Source organism: Galeopterus variegatus, unplaced genomic scaffold (assembly GCF_000696425.1).
Source record: "Galeopterus variegatus unplaced genomic scaffold, G_variegatus-3.0.2 Scaffold2072, whole genome shotgun sequence".
Lineage (NCBI taxonomy): Eukaryota > Metazoa > Chordata > Mammalia > Dermoptera > Cynocephalidae > Galeopterus > Galeopterus variegatus.
The window spans coordinates 278,241-302,212 of NW_007728183.1; the positions used below are offsets into that span (position 1 = coordinate 278,241).

General features: G+C 33.3%; 1 protein-coding gene across 3 annotated transcripts in view; it reads left to right on the plus strand.

The window, feature by feature from the left end:
* Positions 1 to 23,972, plus strand: part of ICE2 (interactor of little elongator complex ELL subunit 2) — a 50,601-nt gene that overhangs the window by 15,357 nt on the left and 11,272 nt on the right. For 2 of the 3 annotated variants that reach the window (XM_008580351.1, XM_008580350.1), the window contains exons 6-14: positions 3,466 to 3,603; positions 4,198 to 4,314; positions 4,488 to 4,647; positions 5,598 to 5,779; positions 9,971 to 10,967; positions 11,705 to 11,880; positions 17,051 to 17,180; positions 21,381 to 21,465; positions 22,825 to 22,875. In XM_008580351.1, coding sequence (XP_008578573.1) covers positions 3,466 to 3,603; positions 4,198 to 4,314; positions 4,488 to 4,647; positions 5,598 to 5,779; positions 9,971 to 10,967; positions 11,705 to 11,880; positions 17,051 to 17,180; positions 21,381 to 21,465; positions 22,825 to 22,875 — 2,036 coding nt within the window. The remainder of the gene's footprint in view (positions 1 to 3,465; positions 3,604 to 4,197; positions 4,315 to 4,487; positions 4,648 to 5,597; positions 5,780 to 9,970; positions 10,968 to 11,704; positions 11,881 to 17,050; positions 17,181 to 21,380; positions 21,466 to 22,824; positions 22,876 to 23,972) is intronic. The other variant, XM_008580353.1, reaches the window with a different exon arrangement.

Sequence of the window (23,972 nt, forward strand, 5' to 3'; positions counted from 1 at the left end):
TGGGGAAGTGCTGCAACTTTTTTCTTTTGCAGGGTTGTTTTGGCTCTTATCAGTCCTTTGCATTCTCATGTAAATTTTGGAATCAACTTGTCACAATTTCTACAAAAAGCTAGGTAGGATTTTAATTGGGATTGCTTTGAATCGATAGATGTATTTAACAAGTATCTCTTGAAACAGTGTTTAGCTAGATTGCTTTTCTTTCATTTCTTTTAAAATAAAATCTGATAATCTCTTGTCTTAATTAAAAAGTTTAGTCATTTACATTCTTTATGATATGCTCTTGTTTCTCTTCAAAACGTATAAATCTTTCGCCTTTTACATTCCTTATGATAATCGATATGTATGGAATTGTTTGTGCTTTCTGTTTGTTTTACTTTTTCTGTGCCCCCCCCCCTTTTTAACTTATTTTGAAAGGATTAACGTTTTCCCACTTCCTTTTCCACTCTCTATTTATATGTTCTTTTTCTGTTCTCTTATTGATTATTCTTGACCTTACAGTGAATACTTCCTTTATTCAAATAGCTTAACTCTTCTCCCAAACAATACAGAAACCATAGAGCATTTTGACTCTCATCACATCCCTCCTGATTTATGTGCTATTGTTTTAATTTTGTCTCTTTTTAAAACACATTATTATTTTATATGGACAATGTTTGTTTTTATTAACCTAAAGTTTGCTAAGTTTTTGTCTCAACATTTCTTCTTCTCAAACCTACATTCTGAGATGCTTTCATTCTTTCTGAAATGCTATATGTTCTAGAAGGTCCTTTGACAAAGGTCTGTTGGTGATGAACAATATCCTTTTTTGTTTATCTGGAAACATTTTTATCTTGTTCTCGTTCTAGTAAGATAGTTTTACTCCATATGCAATTCTAAGTTCTTAACATCTGAAGACATAATTCTATTTTTTTTAATCTCATGTTATTGAAAAGTATGTTGTCTAATTGCCATTTCTTTTAGGGAATCTGTCTTTTCTCTCTGACTGCACTTATTTTTATTCATGGTGCTTTACAATTTTACTACAAGTTATATTACAATGTGCCTTTTTTTTTTTTTATCCTACTTGGTTCATTGTATTTCTTGAATCTGTGGATTCAAATTCTTTGTCAGTTCTAAATTCTCAGTCATTTTCAATGATTACTTTCTGTCTATGAATTTAACTGCTTTAGGTATCCCACTCATAGTAGAAACATACAATAATTGTCTTTTTGTGACAGGCTCATTTCACTAATCATAATGTCCTCAAGGTTAATCCACATTACAGCATATGTTAGATTTTCTTTCCTTTTTAAGGCTGAATAATATTATTTTGTACATATCACATTTTGTTTATTCATGCATCCATTGATGGACACTTGGGTTGCTTCCACTTTTTGGCTGTTGCGAATAATGCTGCTGTGAACATGACTATACATATATCTATTCAAATTCCTGTTTTTCAAGGCATAAATGTAGAAATTTTATGTTCAGCTGCCCACCTGATCTTAGAACTGTTTGAGGTATTTGCTCTCAAGCCATGTCACCTTTCATGGCTTTTCTCACTGTTCACTGCTCCTGTTTCTCCTCTGTGTGTTTGAGATGTATTTATTAATTTATGGTCCTTGGAGATAACGCCTTGTTTTTTTACCAAGCCCTGCAATGCATAAAAACTGTTCAATGTTATTTATCCATGATCTAGTTTTATTTGAATGGGAAGATCCTTCAAAGTATCTATTCTACCATGCTGCCAAAAGTAGTGTCTATTGAAGTTTTTAAGTTTAAAAACATGTATGATACCATATTTTTCCTTTCTCTCACAAAATAAAATTAGGGAGGATAGTCATTTTCACCTTTCTTTTTGGTGATAGATCTGTATTGTGTATATGCATGTGCTTTTAGCATATTTAACTCTTAAGATATTTTGAATATTAAATATCATTCAGGGGGTGAGTGATGGGGAACAGCCTGAATCTCTTAACCTCCTTTGTTTACTGTTAGCTGTTATTCAAAAAATAAATTATTAGTTAAAAACTTTTTATTAAGTAAACAAATAATGATCCTTTAGTTGCTTGAATACCTACCAGTTATAAAATACTTTTGATAATTCATAATATATCAGAATACAGATGCAATACTGTCTTACATGTTTTTGACTGTTTCTCTTGTCATAATTTCTGTATTAAGTAAAATTCAGTTAAAAGCACTGTAACATTCAGCACAGTTTTACTAAGAATGATGTGCCAATAAATATCTAACCATAATAATCTCCATATCACACAGTCCTTAAATATTGCTTTCCTTTGGATGTTCAAATTCTTGTAATGATTACTATACGAGGGGAATGTTAGAGTTGAAAATTAATTAGTATTACAGATAAGGAGCAAAGATGCAATGCAGATATGAGTTTGCAGTTGACTAGGGTTTGCAAAAACAACTTTTCTGTGTTAGCTCACATATGCCTTAGTTGCAAGTGATATCCTGAATTAAACATCAAGCTCAGTATTGAAAAGCATGGATGGACAGAGAAAATGTGAAAGAGTAGGGAATGGGGGTTGGAAAAGTAGAGAAGAGGATATGAAACTGTAGATGAAAAGATACACTGGAATAAAGTTATTGATTTGTAACTTGACACATTTTACAAATGTCTGAAGGAAGAGGGGTATGGATATATTATAAAGATATGCTTATTGCTAAAAGCTTTTGGGATCTGAAATATATTCTAAAAGGTTCAGATAAATTTCACTGACAGAAGAAAAAATACATATTTTAGAAGATAATGTATATATGTGTTTTAAGGGTCTCTCCCTTCCCAAACAGCTGTGCTTCTCTGAGTTATTTACATATTATCACAAGTGGCATATATTCTTCTTGGGTAAAGCTGTGAATTGTATTTTCTTCCTGATTACATTTCCTGATAAGACATTAGTATTTTGAGAATAATTTGGAGAGAAGAAAATACTAAGTACTCCATCATCACTTGAATTAGTTATATCATTTCTCATTTATTTTTTAGAGTGTAGATTAGAATGACCTATGAGATAACCACTTCATTAATTCATTGTGCTTAGAAATCTTTTTAGAGTAGTAAACTTATTTATTTCTAATCATTCATGTAACTGCTTTTATTGCAACAAATTGTGTTAAAATTTTCATGTGGCTTTACTTCTTTGACAACTTCTTAAATAGCATAGAAAGTATTATGTGTCTTCTCTATTTAATTTTAAATTTTAATAACATTGCTAATTTTAGTATTTTTAAATATCAGTATTTTAAGAAATTAGGTTAAAAAGAAATTGTGAAAAATAAGACATGAAATCATATATTGGAAGGAATATACAATATGTATGGAGTGTTAAAACCTTGATGAATGAAATGAGGCTAATTTTTGCAATGAATAAGAATGTAGTCACATGTAACTAAGATATTTTTGTTGGATTATTAGAGAAATACAGTACAAATGAATTTTTTTTAATTTTTATTTCCTAGAAAATTTTAAGAGCTTGCATCGAACAAGTAAAAAAGTATCCAGAATTTTATACTCTCCATGAAGTCACCAGCTTAATGGGATTCTTCCCATATAGAATAGAGATGGGATTAAAGTTAGAAAAAACTCTTCTTGCATTGGTAAGCTTTAGCATATGAACATATAAGCTTTTTTAATCTGAAACATCATCTGTATTTCATGTAGACATTTTATGTTTAAGTTTTGAGTGATAATGAGAAAATAACTTTTTAAATATATAATACAAATCTGTGTCTCTTTTTTAAATTTTATGGATACAAATACTCAGTTTTTAAAAATGCCACTATTAACTTTATTTCTTGATTTTCTTTCATTACTTCCCATCTTCCTAATGCTCTTGAATATAGCCCTTTTTCTTTTACAGGATTTTATTCACAAATGTATTGGAAATAAGTGTGTGGAGAGGATATTTTAGAGTTTCTTCTATACCCTATTGTGATTTGTACTTCATAAAAGGAAAGGATAGAATTTAAAGTGGCAGGGAACATTCCATGAAACCCTTCTCTTGGACCTTTAAAAAAATTGTTGATTATTGTCAAGCAAAAACATGAACATCTGGGCTTAAAAGAGGTTCTAAATTTGACATTTGGTAGAATGATGGATTTCAAATTAAGAGCTTCATATGATGAAAGATATTTTTTTTTAGGAAACAAATACATCAGGATTTTTGCAATAAAACATTTTTTCTTATTTAGGGCAATGTAAAATATGTGAAAACAGTATTTCCTTCAATGCCTGCGAAATTGCAGCTCTCAAAAGATAACATATCTACCACTGAAACACCAGAACAAACAGCTGAAACTATGCATTACGTAAGTATCAAGTTGGCTTTGGATCTTCTTAAATAATCTTCTGCACCTCACAAAATACATATAAACTGATTGTTCTAAAGTCCCCTTCCTGAATTTCTCCCTTTTTTTCGTTGCTTTATCAAAGAAATTTTCAATAAGTATAACCAAGTAACAAGTTATATGTTGTTTTTCAGGATATTAGTAAAGATCCAAATGCAGAGAAGCTTGTTTCAAGATATCACCCTCAGATAGCTCTAACTAGTCAATCATTATTTACCTTATTAAATAATCATGGACCAAACTACAAGGAACAGTGGGAAATTCCAGTGTGTATTCGAGTAATACCTGTTGCAGGTTTGTGATTTGCCATGTCAGTGCTCTCAAAAGAGGGGTTGGAACTATTCCATTTCATCTATCTAAACAAACATAGGTGACCATTTGTCAAACACAGAAATCTAAGTCTTGGTTTAAAGACAATGTAAATTTGACATTTACAGTAGGACTTTTTCATATAAAAAGCTACTGTGGAATTTACACTTACGTCTATAATACTTATAGTCATGTTGGGGGTAAGAGATAGTTAGAAAAGTGATTATGACTTAGGGTTGCCAAAAATCCATGAAATGGTGAGGTTCTTCTGTCTTTCATTGAAATAAGTGGAATGCAGTACTTTATTAGACAACTTCAAATGGGTGAGTTTCCAGGACTTATTTACTTGTCTGTTATTGGAACTCAGAACTAAAGTTGGTCTATATGTATAAGCAGTGGGATAGTCTCTTTGACAATAAAATTAATATTTACACATTGATTCCTTTATGTAAAAGACTATTCCCTCTACTGTTTTGGTTCATATTTAATGATTTTCCATATATTTTAGAATTAAAATTATTATATGCAATAACATAAACACAGTAAATGAGAGACTGTCTAGTGAAACAAGACTACAAATTAGAGTTAAATGAAATATATTCTCTGGCAAAAATTTCATCATTTTTTGCAAGTTTCTGTAAGAACTGAGGAATAATGATAGTAAGATAATAACAATAAAAAACGAAGTCCTTTTTAAACATTGTTAGAAAGAGAATATATTTCTCTTACCATTTGGATTCTTTTGCCCTCAGATCTCTATGGGACTTTAAAAATTTTCTAGTCCAAGGGTGGCAAATATATTTTATATATGCTGCCATTTTCCTATCCTATATCTCTTTGTTTAGTGATCCTTCTGTCATACAGCCTGTGTTTTTTTTAAAAAATATATAGCTACTAGGTACTAATCACCCATTTATTTACGTTTCTGTTTTAAGGTTCAAAACCAGTTAAAGTCATTTATATTAATTCACCACTTCCCCAAAAGAAAATGACAATGAGAGAGAGAAATCAAATCTTCCATGAAGTTCCACTAAAATTTATGATGTCCAAAAACACATCTGTTCCAGTCTCTGCAGTATTTATGGATAAACCTGAAGAGTATATACCTGAAATGGATGTATGTAATGTTTTTTTTTCCTTAAGGAAATGTACTTGTTTATCCTTTTGAAACATAAAATTTTATTGCAAGTCTCTAAACCTATTAGTTAAAAGTACAGGCTTTAGGGCCGAGCCTGTGGTGCACTCAGGAGAGTACGGCGCTGGGAGCGCATCAGCGCTCCTGCTGCGGGTTCGGATCCTATATAGGGATGACCGGTGCGCTCACAGCGCTCACTGGCTGAGCGCGGTGTGGCTGGTCTCAAAAAGGACAAAAAAAAAGTACAGGCTTTAGATTCAAACTTAAAACTGAATTCCAAGTCTTGCTAGTCTTTAGACAACCAAATTAATTTCCCTAAGCCTCAGTTTCCTCTTTTCATCAAAGGAAGGTGGTAATGCCTACTTCATGGGGTTGTTGTGGAGATTAAGTTTTGCATTACATCTAAAATGCTGAGCACAGTTTTTAGTATGTATGTGCTAAAATCTCAGTCAATGATGGTGGTTATCATTGTGGTAGCTAATGTATAGTTTTATTTAAACCATCTCATTCATATTCAAGAGTTTTTAAGTAAGAAAAGGAATAGATAATTTTAATTTGATTGGTACAGAAACTATTTAGCCAGATTGTTAATCCTTTTCAGTATACTTAACTAGCTTTGTGACCTTGGAAAAATTATATAATCTCTTTGTGTCTAGCTTGTTCATCTGTAAAATGAGTATCATGATACTACCTAATTCATAGGATTGTTTGGGTTTCAACAAGTTAATATACATAAAGCAGACTTCACACTCTGTAAATATTAACTTTTATTATTTTGTGTGTTTTAAATTACTTTTCCATGATTATTAAAGTAAGACATTATGTTTATAGAATATTTTATTTCATTACACAAATATTTATTGAGTGGATACTGTTCTATGCACTGAGGATACAGCAATGAATAAAACAAAGTCCCTTTTCTCTCAGAGTTTACATTAGTGGCAGAGGACACAGATACTTAATAAAAAAGCAGCAAAAAACCAGGTAGTGGTAAATGCTATGGACAAATAGTAGATTAAAGGAAAGTAGAGAGATGAGTGGGGATGGCACTGTTTATATTCATGATCAAGAAGGCATTTCTGAGGACAGGAAATAGGAACAGAGACTTGAATAAAGTGAGGAAGCAAACAAAATTAAAAAATAAAATATAAAAATGTTTTTCTTATAGTTAAGAGCTCATAATTCTAAAGATATTGTCCTTTCGTTTTTTGTATTTGTTTATGCTTTTCTCTGTTTGCCATGTCTCTTAATATTTTTATAATGTATATGTCATAAAGTACTTCCAACCTTTCTTATGTTTTCTTCTTTTTTTTTTTTTTTCCTTTTTGTATTTTTTCGTGACCGGCAACGGATCGCAACCCTCAGTGTCGCACCCGTACCGGACCAGGACCGGCAATGGGATTGCAACCCTCGGTGTTGCGCCCTCACCTCGCTCAGCCAGTGAGCGGCTGGTCTGTATGTGGGATCCGAACCCTCGGCGGGAGCGCCGCCGCGCTCCCAAGCGGCGCACTGTAGCAGTGCGCCACTGGGCCGGCCCATGTTTTCTTCTTTTTAATCTACATAAAATTTATATTGTTGTAAGGTGAATGTCAGGAAGTAACAAGTGCTATAAAGAAAAATGAAATAGGTAAAGAGGGATGAAAAGTGACAGTGACTTATTTCAGTAATGGTAGACAAAGGAATTTGGACTTTCCTATTACTGATGACAACTGAAAAAGCTGGACAAAATGCAAAAATTCCTTAGAAGCATCAAAGAGCTAACAAGCTAGTGAGGAATAGCATGGCTGAGGTACTGGAGAAGACAGGAACCCAGGAGGTAAGCCTGTCACTTAGGATTATTTTTGTGCTGCATGATGTTTGAAGAGGCAACTGAGGAAATGAATGGTGTTTTTGGCAGCATCACAGGACTAGGGGGACCAAAGTCAGAGTTCAGTTTTCCACCAAGGGCTCGGACCCCGCAGGAGTAAGGGTGAACCAGAAGTAAATCAGCTTTCTCAGAGATTGTAGCCTGAGTTTTTAAGCCATGAACTTGGAGTAAGATGCTTTTGGATTGCTAATATCTCCAGATACCTAGCAAAAGTTAGTGGAAATAATTCTTAGAGGAAGATAATGTCATTGTGAGCCTCAAATTATGGTACTTCTGATTTTTAATGTCTAGTATTTCAACTTTTGTTGCTTTCTGTGTATTCTGTTATTTTTCATTTTGATTTCTTCTTTTATTCAGCAATTTGGAATGTTTTAATTTTCAAGTGCTTGGGTTTATTGTTGTTTATTTAAAATTTTCCTAATGGGGCCGGCCCGGTGGCGCACTACTATAGTGCGCCGCTTGGGAGGCGCGGTGGCGTTCCCGCCGAGGGTTCGGATCCCACATACAGACCGGCCGCTCACTGGCTGAGCGAGGGGCGGGAGCGACACCGAGGGTTGCGATCCTGTGGCCGGTCACGAAAAAAGACAAAAAGGAAAAAAAATAAAATAAAATAAATAAAATAAATAAATAAATAAAATAAAATTTTCCTAATGATTTCTAATTTTATTTCCTTCTGAATGGAGAGTAAGACCTTAGCAGATTCTGCTTTGTGCTGTACTGAGATTTTCTTTGTATATTAATTTATAGTCCTTTTTTGGAAATGCCCCCTTGGACTGTTGGGTTGGAAAAGGTATATCTTTGTTCTCTCTCTCTTTCTCTCTCTCTCTCTCTCTGTCTGTATATATATACTGTATACGTTTTCAATCATTCATATGTATAGTCTAATCATTTAATAAATATTATTCATACTTTTTGTATTACTATTTATTTTTACTTATAGGCAGTGTATCATTGACCAAGTATAACTGTTTTTGTCAAATTTTCCCTTTATTTTTCACTTTGTATATTTTGATGCTGTTATTTGGCATGTCACAATTTATGACCATTATCTATTCATCATGGATTTCATCCTTTTTCAACATAGCATTCCTCCTTTTCTATTTAATGCATTTTGTGTTGAACTCTGCTTTGTCTGACACTAATATTGCTATTCTTCCTCTTTTTATTTCTTGTTGGCATGTCCAGTTGTTTAGTTCTTAACCTTTTTATGTAGGAATGCTTTATGTAAGTAGCATGTAGTTTAATTTTACTTTTTTACTAAATTTGGTAGTCTTTTCATTTTAGTAAGAGCTACCATTTATTGAGAGGCTACTTACTATGTGCCAGGCACTATGCCAGTATACTTTCTATATAAAATTTCTCATTTAATCTTTAGAACAAACCCAAGAAGATGGCCCTAATATCCCTATTTTAGAGATGAGGAAATTGAGCTTCACAGAGACTAACTTACAGAGGTTGATCTTTCTTATTCACTACCTGACTGCTTTTAGAATCTTTCTTTCAAATCCGAAACCGTAAGGCTAGTGGGTGTACGTAGCCCATAACCAAATTTCAGTGGTATTTATCTAAAGTGCTGTGCCAACTTGAGGAGATCTTCTGGTGCTTATTTGTCTACTTGGGGAGGAGACAATTTATTCCTGAGTAAATTAAAACTGTGTGTAGTTCTTTCCTTAGCAAAACAGTACATGAAAAACTGTAACCTTAATGACTTTATGTCTCAGATACAATAAACCACTTTCTATTCATTTCTGCCGCATCTTATATGACTGAGAGTTGTTTTCCCTTAGTAGATGTGGAAAGTAAGTCACTTTTACTGATGGTAGGGGTATACCTGAGGCTGGTGACACTTCTCTGGCTGCATTAGAAAGCAGCTTCCTCACAGAGGCACAGAGGTTTTCCTCCTGGTCAGCTAAGTCCAAATATCTCTGCAGAGTGTCCAGAATGGGCATAAATGAAGATCTGCTGCCTTCCTGTTTGGCCCTATGTTTCTTTTTTGTGGTCCTGTCTATTTTTTGGTTAGTGTAAATTCCTCTTGAGCTGTGGTAGTTTTCAAGTATTCCCTGTTTCCTATGCTATTACAACTTAGCAAAATTGTCTGTTTTCATGAACATTTCAATGGGAAGGTAAGGTTAAATAGTTGCTGGTAGTTTGTTGTCATCTTAAGCAAACAACTTTTAGAGCTGTTAGGCTTTTCTTTCTACTTTTAAAGATCATGAACTATGTATGAGAGGGATAAGGACATTAAGATATAGGTTAGGGGTAGCCTGAAATTTTTATTCTTAATTTTACCAATGTATTTTCTTAAGATGTCCTGTGAAGTTAATGAGTCCCGAAAAATTGAGACTCTGAAAAATCTGGATCTGGATTTTGATGATGATGTCACAGAACTTGAAACTTTTGGAGTAACCACCACGAAACCACCAAAGTCACCAAGTCCACCAAGTATTTCCATAGTACCCAACATGACGGATACTTCCACAGCCCCCAAAGCAGCAACTACACCTGTGGCACCAACTGCACCAGACATTTCTACTAATTCTAGACGTTTATCTCAGATTCTGATGGAACAATTACAAAAGGAGAAACAACTGGTCACTGGCATGGATGGTGGCCCCGAAGAGTGCAAAAATAAAGATGATCATGGATTTGTACCATGTGGTGAAAAAGTATCAAATTCTGACAAGTCTTTGATGCAAGATAGTGACTCGAAAACATCTGATGCCTTACAATTAGAAAGTTCTAAAGAAACCGAAACCTCTAATAAAAATGATATGGCTGTAGATATGGTATATGCCGATGATAAAAGACTAAATGTTCTAGATAACACAGACAACTCAAAAGAAAAGACTGTTACATCAGAAGCAGCTAAAACTGATGATGTAATTCTTTCCAGTAGTGATACAGATGAGGACTGTTTAATCATTGATACAGAATATAAAAATAATAGTAATGGAAAGACAGCTGTTGTCGGTTCTAATGTAAGTTCTAGACCACCTAGCCCAAATTCTTCTTCAGGACAGGCTCCTGTAGGAAACCAGACTAATACTACTTGTAGTCATGAGGAGTCATGCATTTTAAAAAAACCTATCAAACGAGTGTATAAAAAATTTGATCCAGTTGGAGAAATTTTAAAAATGCAGGATGAGCTCTTAAAGCCAGTTTCTAGAAAAGTACCTGAATTGCCCTTAATGAATTTAGAAAATTCTAAACAACCTTCTGTTTCCGAGCAACCCTCTGCTCCTTCAGATGCCTCTAGTTGGCCAAAATCTGGATGGCCTTCTGCATTTCAGAAACCAAAAGGACGTAAGTAAATATTTACAAAGAGTTTATACTGTTTTACCTGTTCCTTTTCCTTAGATTTTTCTCCCTCATTCTTTCACTTTCTCTTTGTTATAACCTGTTTTGTAATCTTTACATAGTCATTGATATTTCACTTTTTAATATATTGATCAGTATTTCAGCTTCCAAAGTGTCCTCTGTAGATATGTACCCAAAGGTGTATGGGTTTTGTAACCTGTGTTTATCCAACATGTTCAGTGGCTACTAAGCTATAGATAATGTGGTTTGCCCAGCTGAGGAAGGGGAACTGCATTCAAAATAATCATAAACATTGATCAATCCAAAATTTATTTATGCTTGATGTTGGACTGCAGTTTTGTACTTTTAAATTTTGTGAAATAAATATAAATCTGCTCCTCAGCTCTGCCTAGATGAGGATATTACTTTTTAAACTCTCTTTTCTTCTCACATGATACATTGTCTCACTAATTTATACTTTGCTATAATAGTCAAAGAGAACTTTTAAGCTTTGATTTCAGCTCCTGCTGCAATTCCAGTAAAAGAAAACAGAAACGGACATGGTGTGAGGGTCAACTAAGAAAACAGAAATGGAAAAGGTGTGAGGGTCAGCTAGGCAGAGGAATAGAAAGTTAAAGTTGATAGAAGTTTAAAAATAGTTAATTGAATTGTTTTATCCTGGATTATGATAGATAAAAGGCTAATGTATTTTAAAATAAAAATGAGAAATATTATTTTTAAAGGATTGCCATATGAACTTCAGGACTATGTTGAAGATACATCGGAATATGTAGCTCCTCAGGATGGAAATTTTGTTTATAAGTTATTTAGCCTGCAAGACCTGTTGTTACTCGTGCGTTGCAGTGTCCAGAGGATAGAGACCAGACCACGTTCTAAAAAGCGGAAGAAAATCAGAAGAGTAAGTTGTTGTTTGGGGAGTTAGTATGTGGTAGCATAAGTAAATAATCAGCAAATATTTAACATTCCATTTTTATGAAGTTTAATTTTAAATTGTTAAACACTCTTAGTAGTATTTCCAGGTTGAGTTTTTTAAGTAAAATATTGAGATCAATTTTAATAAGGGAAAGTATTTAATTATATATAATTGTCATAAATGCCAGTAACATTCTTGCGTGGTATATATAAACTTTATGAAATGTATATAAACTGCACCATCATAGATTTGACCTACACTGGCACTTTACTGCTTTCTCTGTGAGTTTGTTTTTCCTTTATGACATATGAGCCTCTTTCTCTCTTATTTTGAGGCTCTTTTTGGTTCATTTTAGAAGTCCAAGTTTTGAAAGATGGTTTTTCACACACATTTAAAGTCTTTCCAGGATTGTCTGAAGACCGAAAGAGATATCTCTTTCCTTTTGCCCTGTTTTTGGGGGGAGTTTAATATAAATATTTTCCTCAGTAAAATAATTTTTCTATGATTTGAGTAATTGCTTCTTTTAATAGTTTTTCATATTTCATATTTGAAGTTCTCTTTCAGACTGGTTTGAATTTTTTGATCTGTGAGTTCTGAATTCTGGTAAATAAAGAGCAGCATCTATATTATAATTGATTATGTAAGAAATATTGAAGTGTCTTTAATTTTTCTTGTGAGAACTTTTTGTTGTACACATTTGTTATAGAACATTTTTTTTTTCTTAAAGTTTTGGTATCTCTGTTTCTTGCTATCATCGCCCAAATTGACCACTTTAGAATGTCAGTGTGTTTGGGAATAGGGATCAGGTGAATCAAGAATAGTGATGTTCCAACATTAATCCTTGTGGAGTACTCCCTGACTACTATAGCATATTAAAGAATAACTGAAAAAAAAAAGGGAAGAGGTGTGCCAACCTTTCCATACAGCATGAGGGATTGACTGCCATGAAAAACTGTAAGACTAACCCATTCAGATCTAGGATGTACCCTTTGTCCACCAAAATCCAGTCAGCTTGTTAGAACTTTTACTTTTTTTTACTAATATTTTTATCCTTTGTTAAATAGAAGCAAGATTGTGAATGAATTATTAAATTCCTGAATTATTAAATTCCTAAATTATTAAATTCCTAATTCTTATCATTTAGTTTTCATCATTGGTTCAAACCTGAAATTTTAGAAACTAAATGGTTTTGTATTAAATGTATGGGGGAGTACTTTTCACAGGAGAAAATCAAGGAATTACAGAATACTATCGGTTTGATATTAGCCTCCTCTTAGATAAATGCTAATATTCTCTGAATTAAAAGATTTTATCTATTTGCTATTTTTTTCCTACTTCATCTATATTTAACTGTGATAAATTTAATAGCTATAGCTTGAACATCTCGAATACCTGTAGTGTCAGTGCTATAGGTTATATCTTCAAGGTTTTATTTCTTTAATTCTTACTTGCTGTCTCTCTGGTTTATTTTGGGCTAACCTCATTTATTTCACTTCCCATTCTGTGAACCCCTACCACTTTGTATTTCTCTTTCATCTTACAGCACTTAGAAATTGTTGATGGCCGCATCTCTTAAGTAAGAGTAGCCTAGGGAAATTTTGGATATGGATTTAATTCTTGAACAAGACATCTTGGTAAGGACATTGTCATTCACTTGACTAAAGTGAAATTTGTAAATGTGAAGACATAACCTTACAGGAAAGAATTTATTCTTCATCAAAATATGTCAAAACAGTTGAGATGCCAAAAATATCCAAATAGAAGACTTATACTTCTGATTGTCAAACTCAGAGTAAAAATTTAAAATTTTCAGTGAATCCTTATATTGCAACCATCATTATATGTGATAGTATAGTACACACAGTTTAAATTCCTTGGTAGAATGTATGCCCCTTGGAATCATGCCCGATTTATTCATATGTTTCTCCCAAATGTTTTATACCATAAAATCTCAACAAATACATACTGAATAAATGAGAAAAATAGAGGGGTGGGGGAGGAAGGTATTGTTAAGGTAGGGAACTTTAGGGAGTTTGAACCACCAGTTTGAAAATTTTAAAGTGGTACTATTTAAACTAATTAGGTAAGAATTCATCCTCATTATTATATTCCACTTAAAAAACCAACTTGTTTATGTAAAGCTTTAAAATACTTAGAAGTCTCTCTGACCTCTGACGTCCAAGAACAAATTCTCTCCTTTTTTTTTTTTTTTTGTGGTTCTTTAACTCTATGTTATCATAGTTGAGGTTTTAGTTTCCAATATCATTTATGCATCCTCATCAAAACTCTGCTTAATAAGAGCTGCACTTTAGAGGAGAACTTAAAACAGCAGCCAGTCTCAAAGGATGGAATGAAAAGAGCAAGCTGATTTGGACTGTAAGATAAAGCTGGAATTTACTGAGTTCTACATAAAATTGTGAAATCCAGCACAAGTAATTGGATGATTTGGTGTTATCTGTGATTGTCTCAGTTAAATCTCAAATGTCATAAGTGCTATATTCTAAAATGGTTAAAAAATTTATATTCAGTTATTTTTGGCTTTATATTACCATTTTCGGCCCAGAAAAAAAGGATCCTGAAGGTGCTAAATACTAGGAAGAATAGAAGATACCTAATGGGATTGATGAGAAGATACTAGCTATGAAATATCTATTTAGAAATGTATGTAAAGTTTAAAAGACTTATGTGAAAAATTAGAAGACAAAGAACCAAGAAAAGCTTGCACTCAGAATGGGAGCCATGAATCAAGGGGAAAAGGAAATGGTAAATTTCATTTCTATAGTATGACAACTTGGAGTGCATTTAAATTTTCACTTCAATTTTAGAATACTAAGGAAAAATAAAATATTCAGGCCTTTCTTTCCCCTGGCTTCCTGGAGATGGCAGTAGAATACACATAGAAATTAAAACTGGATTTAGGACTTAGTTTTGAAGATATGATAATATTATCAAAGAAAACCCCCAAAGTATTTCCTTTTCATAAATAGTATATATTTATTAATTTAAAAAAATATATGGAATGAATTCTATTATTCATTCATGGTTCAGAGCAGGGATCTTTTTTTATCAATTATTCTTTTCCCAACTCTGCTATAAACCAGCTATGTGTCCTTAGGCATTTTTGTTGTTGTTGTTGTAACAGACTTTTTTAATAGCAGATTCAGATTTACAAAAAAATTGAGCAAAAAGTACAGACAGTTCACATTATCCGCCTCCACTCCTTCACACAGTTTCTCCTGTTATATCTTGACATTAGTGTGGTACATTTGCTACAATTATGAGCCAATATTAATACATGATTAACTAAAGTTTACATTAGGGTTCACTCTGTTGTTCAAAACCCATAGGGGTTTTGCCAAATGCATGTCATGTATTCACTATTATAGTATCTATCATACAGAATAGTTTCACTGCCCTAAAAAATCCTTTATATTCATGTATTCATCCCTACCCCACTTTCTCCCTTCTCCCCTGAAACCTTGGCAACTGCTGATCTTTTTTTTTTTCCCCCATTACCTCAAATATTTATCATTTCTTTGTGTTGGGAACATTCAGATTTCTCTCTTTTAGCTAATCGAAAGTATACAGATAAACTGTTGTTAATTATAGTCACCCTACAGTGCTGTAGAATACTAGATCTTTTTCCTCCTATCTGTAATTTTGTATCCGTTAACGAACCTCTCACTACTTCTTCCCCCCTGAGCAAATTTCTTAACCTTTTGTGCCTTCATTTCCCTATCTCTAGCTTTGCTCTAAAGTTATGAGATTAAATCATATACAGAATGCTACTTGATGAAGAATTATACAGTAAAATGCTTTAAACAATAAAATTATCCTAATTACAGTTTTATTATTATTATTATTATTTTAATTGGTAAGGCACTTTAGTTGCCTTACTATTCAAAGTATGGTCCTTGGAACAAGCTTGTTAAAAGTACAAAACCTTGGGCTCTACCCCAGATTCTACATTTTAATAAGATCACCAGGTTTTTCATGTGCACATTGAAATTTAGAAAGCACTGCTTTAAAGTTTTACAAAATTCGGAGGTAATCATGTGACCTGTACTTACTGTTAACAATAGAAATTTTACTAGATTCAAATTGTTCTCACCGCTACAATTGTGCCAAGCCCACTAAGTTTGCCACTTTGCTAAAATCAGGAATTCAGAAACATTGATGAAATATTTTCAAACCCGTGAATGGCAACAGCTTAGTATAATTTCAAAAGTACTAAATAGCCACATAACTTTGAATAAGTTCCATAAATCATGTGTTTCTCTTTCTGCAGCTATAAATGGAGAGACTCCTGTTAAGAGGAGAATTTTCTTTGACAGATAAGAGATAACATGAGCACAGTGAACATAAATAACATTATATTATTTCACAAACATATATTTCTTTACATATCTTCCTTTAGACCAGTAATGGGTACAGTCATTTTACTTAATGTATTTAGTGTCCTGACAAGTAAACTAAATGGTTAATTTGTCAGATACTTAGTGTCTGGAATAAAGCTTTTATATTAATGAAGATAATGACTTCCACAAGTGTTAATGTAATATTAATGGTCACCCATTCATTCAGAGTGAAAATAGGCTGCTCAAGAGCATTTGAGACTGAGACAATGTGACTAATGCTCTAAAGGGGCAAAAAATTCTTACTTTTTTATCCTCTTCAGAATTATTAGTATACGAAGGTATATGAAAAGTTTGTGGGAAAATGTAATTAAAAGATAATATGAATCTTTCCATGAACTTTTTGAAGATTCCTTGTATATTACAATCATTGCTTTTTAGCATCTAGTTTTAAACCTTTGGGCAATTATGTATGATAGGCTCAGTTCTGAGGATTACGGCCATCAGTCACATTCCCTGACAGAAGTAAAATATATGCATATGTTGATTTTGGTTGGAGATGGTGGTGGCAATGAGGGATCTCTTTTATCTACCCACATCTTGCCTACATCTGCCAAGGGTTCTCTGTCCACCCAGCTCAAATGTGTCCATCTTTCTGTCTGAATCCTGCTATAATTGAAAGGATGACATGAGATTACCTGAAATCATTTTGAAAACAGCAAATATATATAGGTGAATATATTTGCTATTAATATTAATTAATGGTTAGAACTTTGAAAAACTATAATCTTACATTGCAGCAATTTCCAGTTTATGTACTACCAAAAGTAGAGTATCAAGCTTGTTACGGAGTTGAAGCTCTGACTGAAAGTGAACTTTGTCGCTTATGGACTGAAAATTTATTACATTCCAACTGCTCGTTTTATGTTGGTAAGTTACACAAGACGCTTTGTTCTCTTTTTAATTTCCTTCTCTATATGTACTTTTAAATTCAATTGTGAATACTTGCATTTTGTACGTTTTTGTTTCCAATTTTCTGATTGTGTTAACATTCCTTTCTGTTAAGCTTCCATTCAGCTTCTTTTAAAATTACTCCTTAATTGACTTACTGTTTAATTGATTTATATATATATTTTGAAATTTTCTTATAATGAAAATGTTTTAAAACTCTCAAATATTGTCTTGATGAATTGTTTTTTTACTTTGTTTTTGTTTTGAGGGTATGGGGATTAGGCAGAGGTTTAATTTGCATTGGCTGAGTTCATGTACAGTTAACTTGCTAATCATCAGTATTGTTTGCTCCCACTGCAATGCCTACTCCTGAACATTTCAATTCATTCTCTGTGTCTCCATCCCACCTACCTATCTCAAGCTGTTCCTCCATGTAGTCTTTTCCTTCCTTTGATTTCTCAGTGTATTGGCTTTACTTTGCTTAGGACTTGTTATGTTCTACTTTTTCTTTCTTTCTTACAGCTATCCCTTCTTCCTGTTAGGCAATAAGTAGCTTAAAGTCAGAGTCTGATGAAACTTTGTATTCTCATAGTGCTTAGAGTAATTCCTTGTATGTAATAAATGCTGCATGTTTTTCTTTCTTAATCAAAAAAAAAAAAGGTTATTCACTTAAAATTTTTTTCCCTGTTTTGGTTCATCAATATTTTGTTTTCTTATTTTATGAGAGTATTAATAAGATAATTGATTCATTCTCTTTGCTTACCCCCCAAAGGAAGTGGCTAAATGCACTTCTGGATGATGCAGTACTTCCTTCTCCCCCTTCATATACACTCTGGAAGTTTGTGGTCATAGTTTTCAGTCAGTAACCAGGATCTCAGTGTTCCTCCAAAAGAGCTCACACCGACTATCTTAACATAAGTAACGTGAAAGCAATTGCCAGCCACATTCCTCTCAGGAAAGGAGCAAACAAAAACTAGTCACTGAAATTCTTTTTAAAGTACTGACAGAGAATGGAGATTTATGACAGAAACATTTCAGGTTTGAGTTTTTATAATGTACAGTTTAACAGATAAGACTGCCATGAACTGTGTGGATTACTTCATCTAAAGTATTCTTAAAAGTCCTAAGTAATTGCTGCCGCATTGGGTGGTTATCTTCTGTGAATAAATCCTATCCACTTGGGAACCATTCATTTTAATGTAATGGATGGTGAATTTAGTTTCTGGGACAACTCTTTGGTTAAAAACATGTATCCTGTTATTGTGTGGTAGTGGGTTTTTTGTTTGTGGTATGTGTGTGGAGGAATACGTTTTTTTTTTGTTTTTGTTTTTTTTTTTTTTCTCCTTTTTGTCTTTTTTCGTGACCGGCAATGGATCGCAACCCTCAGTGTCGCGCCCGTACCGGACCGGGACCGGCCACAAGATCGCAACCCTCGGTGCTGCGCCCACACCTCGCTCAGCCAGTGAGCGGCCGGTCTGTATGTCGGATCCGAACCCTCGGCGGGAGCGCCACCACACTTCCAAAGCGGCGCACTATAGCAGTGCACCACCGGGCCGGCCCTGAGGAATATGTTTTAAAATGCTATTTTAAAAGCATCTTTGTGTTTTGGGGGTTTTTTAAAATGTTGTTACTGTATCTTTTTAATTTAAGAAAAATGTTCAAGGAAATCACTTGAAGGTCTTGTTAAAATAGGGATTTTTGGCCCTGACCCTAGAGTGTCTGATTCAGTAAGTCTAGATTAAGACCTAAGATTGCATTTCTGACATGTTCTCAGGTAAGGCTAATGCTGCTAGTCCAGGGACAACAATACTTTGAGAACCACTTTTTATAGTTCATAGTCTCTTTTTTAAGGTAGAATAAATACACTTGTTTTTTTTTTATTTATTTGCTTTGCTTTGCTGTAAACATGTTCTCCCTTTCCCCTAGATCACAGTACTCTTTTTATCCTCTCACCCCATATGAATGTATGTATAGATGTATAGATATATGAATGAATGTATATGTATAAAGGCTTTATTTGTACTATATAAAGAAGTGCTTCCCAACTTGACACACACAAACAATATTTTTACAGCATACAGTGATATATAGAAGAGATTGCTTATGGCTGAAGGGCAGTAGCTAGGAAGCTTTGGCCATCACAAGCCTTGAGCAGCTGCTCCAGGGGCTAAGGAGATGAATGTCTCAAGCACATGTATAAGTATAACTCATTTGAGGCTCAATATTGACAAAGTTGTAAACTCCTTTAGGAGGTAGACCCTAATTGGCATTTAGTATGGTGTTCTTTGTATAGTTATTTTTGACAGACCATATTTGACATTTACTATAATACATACATTTTCATTGAGTTTCTTCAAAATGGTAAGAACTGTTAATGAGTCTCCTCAAAGGCATATTTAGTAGATGTCTGAAAATGTTTTATTGTACTTAATATTCCCTTTCTATGGTTATTAAACCATTAAAATGTGTCTTTATTATTAGAAATGTGACTGTATAATGAGTGTTAGAAATGCAGAAGTGAAACTAAAACCACGTAAAAAATAACAGGTAGGTGTGGGAACAAATGGATTTGTTGTCATAAAAAGAAGACATCTGATAAAAATGTTTCTAATTAAATCCTTTGTATAAGCCTAAAGCAAATGAAATGAAAGGGTGCTGGTTATGAAAATGAGATATTAAATTATGTGCATTTTTTGTTGTCCCAATGATTGACATCAGCTTTCCAGGTAATTTGTTTTGATAACTAAATATTGAGAGTTTTTTTTTAAAAAATCATATTATTGTCAGCATTGGTGAGTATTGACTTCTTATCATGCTAATTGATGTATTTAACTATGGCAAAATAACATGGTTTTTGTATTGACTGGATTATATAACATTTAACTCAGGAATATCTTTGGGTACATTTCAAGGTCTCAGTGTTGTATCTCAATGTTTTTTGTTTTAGAACATTCACATTACTTTTTAAAATGGAAGTGTTATGTTGAGAATTTGCTGTTTTGTTTTTTTGGAATTCTAGATTCATACCATGTTTGTAAGAAAGTAAGACCCTGAACAGACTTTCGCTTTTTATTTTTTAAAACATGGAAAATATCGGGCCGGCCTGTGGCTCACTCGGGAGAGTGTGGTGCTGATAACACCAAGGCTACGGGTTCGGATCCCATATAGGGATGGCCGGTTAGCTCACTGGGTGAGCATGGTGCTGACAACCCCAAGTCAAGGGTTAAGATCCCCTTACCGGTCATCTTTTAAAAAAAACAGGAATATCTTTGGGTACATTTCAAGGTCTCAGTGTTGTATCTCAATGTTTTTTGTTTTAGAACATTCACATTACTTTTTAAAATGGAAGTGTTATGTTGAGAATTTGCTGTTTTGTTTTTTTGGAATTCTAGATTCATACCATGTTTGTAAGAAAGTAAGACCCTGAACAGACTTTCGCTTTTTATTTTTTAAAACATGGAAAATATCGGGCCGGCCTGTGGCTCACTCGGGAGAGTGTGGTGCTGATAACACCAAGGCTACGGGTTCGGATCCCATATAGGGATGGCCGGTTAGCTCACTGGGTGAGCATGGTGCTGACAACACCAAGTCAAGGGTTAAGATCCCCTTACCGGTCATCTTTTTTTTAAAAAAAAAAAAAGATAAAACATGGAAAATATAGTGTGCTTTAATTAAAAAGTAATAAGTCAGGGTTTTATAATCTAATTTTTATCTTGAGAACTAAGTGTTTCTTAGAGATGTATTGAGCATGCCCAGGCTATAAATTTGATTTTTTCTGCTTGCCTTGATTATTAGGTTCATATTTCTCTTTCTAAAACATTGACAAAAATGCAACATTAAAGTTGGAATTAGAAACACAAGTATTTTAACAGTTGCTAAATTGTAGGCTTAGAGATGATTTTATGTGTGTGGACATGTGTGATCCTTTCTACATGCAGCAAATATTTTAGAATGAATACATATTTCTTTTATAATATGAATTTTTATATCATTTTGAAATATAGCTTTACTTAATAGACTTAATAAATTGTATATTTCTCCTTTTTTTGGAATGTAAAATTCCCTTACAGTTACTAGAATTTTATAAAAGCATACTTAAGGAAACCGGATAATTTACTGGTTTTTGTTTTCTAAATACTGCAATTGCTTGTTTTTTTTAAGTTCGATATTTTATTTTAGGGCATATTGATGCATTTACTTCAAAGCTCTTCCTGCTGGAAGAAATTACCTCAGAAGAATTAAAAGAAAAGATTTCAGCACTCAAGTAAGAAAGTTTTCTTTATTGTGGGAATTGAAAAACTTGTTAATATGATCACTTATTTTATCGGTAAATATTTTTATCTTTATCTCTAAATATTGGTTGTTTAAGTAATGTATTTTCAAGACTTTTTATCCTTGTACACATTGAGGCCTTCCTTGACCCAATTTGTGATCATCCATATGAATTATCTTTATCTCCAAATTAAATATAATGCCAGTAATACCAGTCTTTCTACTTAAGACAAAGGTGGCTAGAGCCAGAGTGTGGCCACTGTCCTGAAGCACATGGGAAGCAAACATTTTACTCCTTTGTGGGGATGGAAAAGGATAGGACAGTCACAGACTCTTAGCTCTCAGGGTTGTATACACTGATTTGTACGTCCTAACTTCTAAAAGTTCACCCTTCTGTCAAGCATTATTATACACGAGACCAAAATGAATTTATTGTACTCAGAACTCTAAGTACCTAAATACAAAGGAAAATAACTCATGAGTATTATTTAATTTGCGCCTCACAACTTCCTAGGAAATGCTGGTAGTAGTATCATCTCCATTTTATACATGAGGAAGTTGGAACTTAGAGTGACTTACCCCAGAGCACACACGACTGAGCTACTAGTGACAGCCTTGGTAGTTAGTATGTTTGATTTATCACTTAGGATGAGAAATTGTCCTGACTTATGTTAGCTGCATAATTCCAGCTTTGGGGTTTGACAGTTTTTTAGAGGGTCCCAGATTTAAATTTGAACTCTCTGCTTGTACTTCTATTAAAAGGATTGTTTCTTTTGAACAGTAATTTTTCTTTACATATATGAATAGAAGAGCTTATCCATACCCTGTCAGGTCAACTGCCTGACTTCTCCAAGTGAAAACCATTTTTTAAAAAAAGAAATAAGGGAGTTTAAGTCTAGAAGAGATATTAAAGAAATATTTAGAATAATATCTTGTATTTCATTTCCTTTTAGCTATCCTGTCCCTAGTCAGTGGCTTCTCTCTCATCACACATATAAAGTACCCATCAATTTCTTTGGAAACTAATTTACCACCATCTCTGAAAGGCAAACTCTTCAGATTAGTTCTACTAAAAACTTCTAAACATACAGTAGTGATCTCTTTACAACTGCTCTGACTCACACAAAGCCAGATACTTTTTGATAATGAAGGGAAAACAGAAAATGGCAAAAAAATAAGTAAATGTAATTATTTAATACAAATAGAAATAACTTTTACTATTCTTCATTTTTTTATCTCATGTGCTATTTTGTTTTGTTATTGAATAGGGCATTTTTCTTCCTAAGGAGCTATAATTATTAAGAGTACTTTTTTTTTTTTTAATTTTACATTAGTTTCTTCTATTTAATAGGATTTCAAGTTTATTTAACATCCTCCAACACATTCTAAAGAAATTAAGTAGGTAAGTATTTTTTGGACATTTTGCATTGATATATCGAATTTTCTTAGATGAAAATTCTTAGAAACTTTGAAAATACAAATTGCTAGGAATGTATAGACAATAACCTAGAAATACAAAAATTATTCTATTGTGTCAAAGTTGAAATTGTAAACTTAGAAATAAAGAGATAATATGGTAGGATCTGACTTTAATGAGCTTGCAAAATACATTTTTCTGTAAGGCTATTACATTAGTTTTCTGTTGACACTGTAATAAATTACCACTAACTTAATGGCTTAACACAACACAAATTTATTCTCTTAATAGTTTTGAAGGTAAATCCAATCAGTTTCACTGGGCTGAAAAGTCAAGATGCCAGCAAGCCTGGTTCCTTCTGGAAGCTCTGAGGAGAAAATCATTTCCTTGCCTTTTTCAGTTTTTAGTGACCACTTGTATTCCTGGACTTGTGGCTCTTTTCTCCATCTTTAAAGTGCATCACTCAAATCTATGTATTCACACTATATTGTCCTCTCCCCTCTTGTAGTAGTATCTTCCTCTGCCTCCATTTTATAACGACCCTTGGGATTACATTGGGCCTACCCATATAATCCAGGATTATGTCCTCATCTGAAAATTCTTAATTTAATCACATTTGCAAAGCCATTAAAGGTAACATATTCACAGGTTCTGGAGATAAGAATGTGAACATCATGGGGGCCATTATTCAGCCTACCATAGCTGACATTGTTTTCATTGTTAGGATGAAGAATCAACATAGAGCTAGAGATCACAATTCTTTAGGTTTATGGCAAATTTTAGAATATAGATTTTTCACCTGATCATATATCAAACTGATTTGTTAAATGAACTTTTGCATTCTGTCTGTTATCCCTTTACTGAAAGACAAACTAAAAATCAATGAAAGAGTCTGAACTCGAAAATCTCAAAGTTCTATTTGTAATTCTCAACTTACTATGCAACTAGATGTCAGTTTCCTTTTTATTTTAAATGATAGTGTCGAGTGCAATAATTTCCCAGGTACTTTTTAATTCCATGATTCTGATTTCTTTTTTTTTTTTTTTTTTTTTTTTTTTGGGGGCGGGGGGGTACAGGGACCC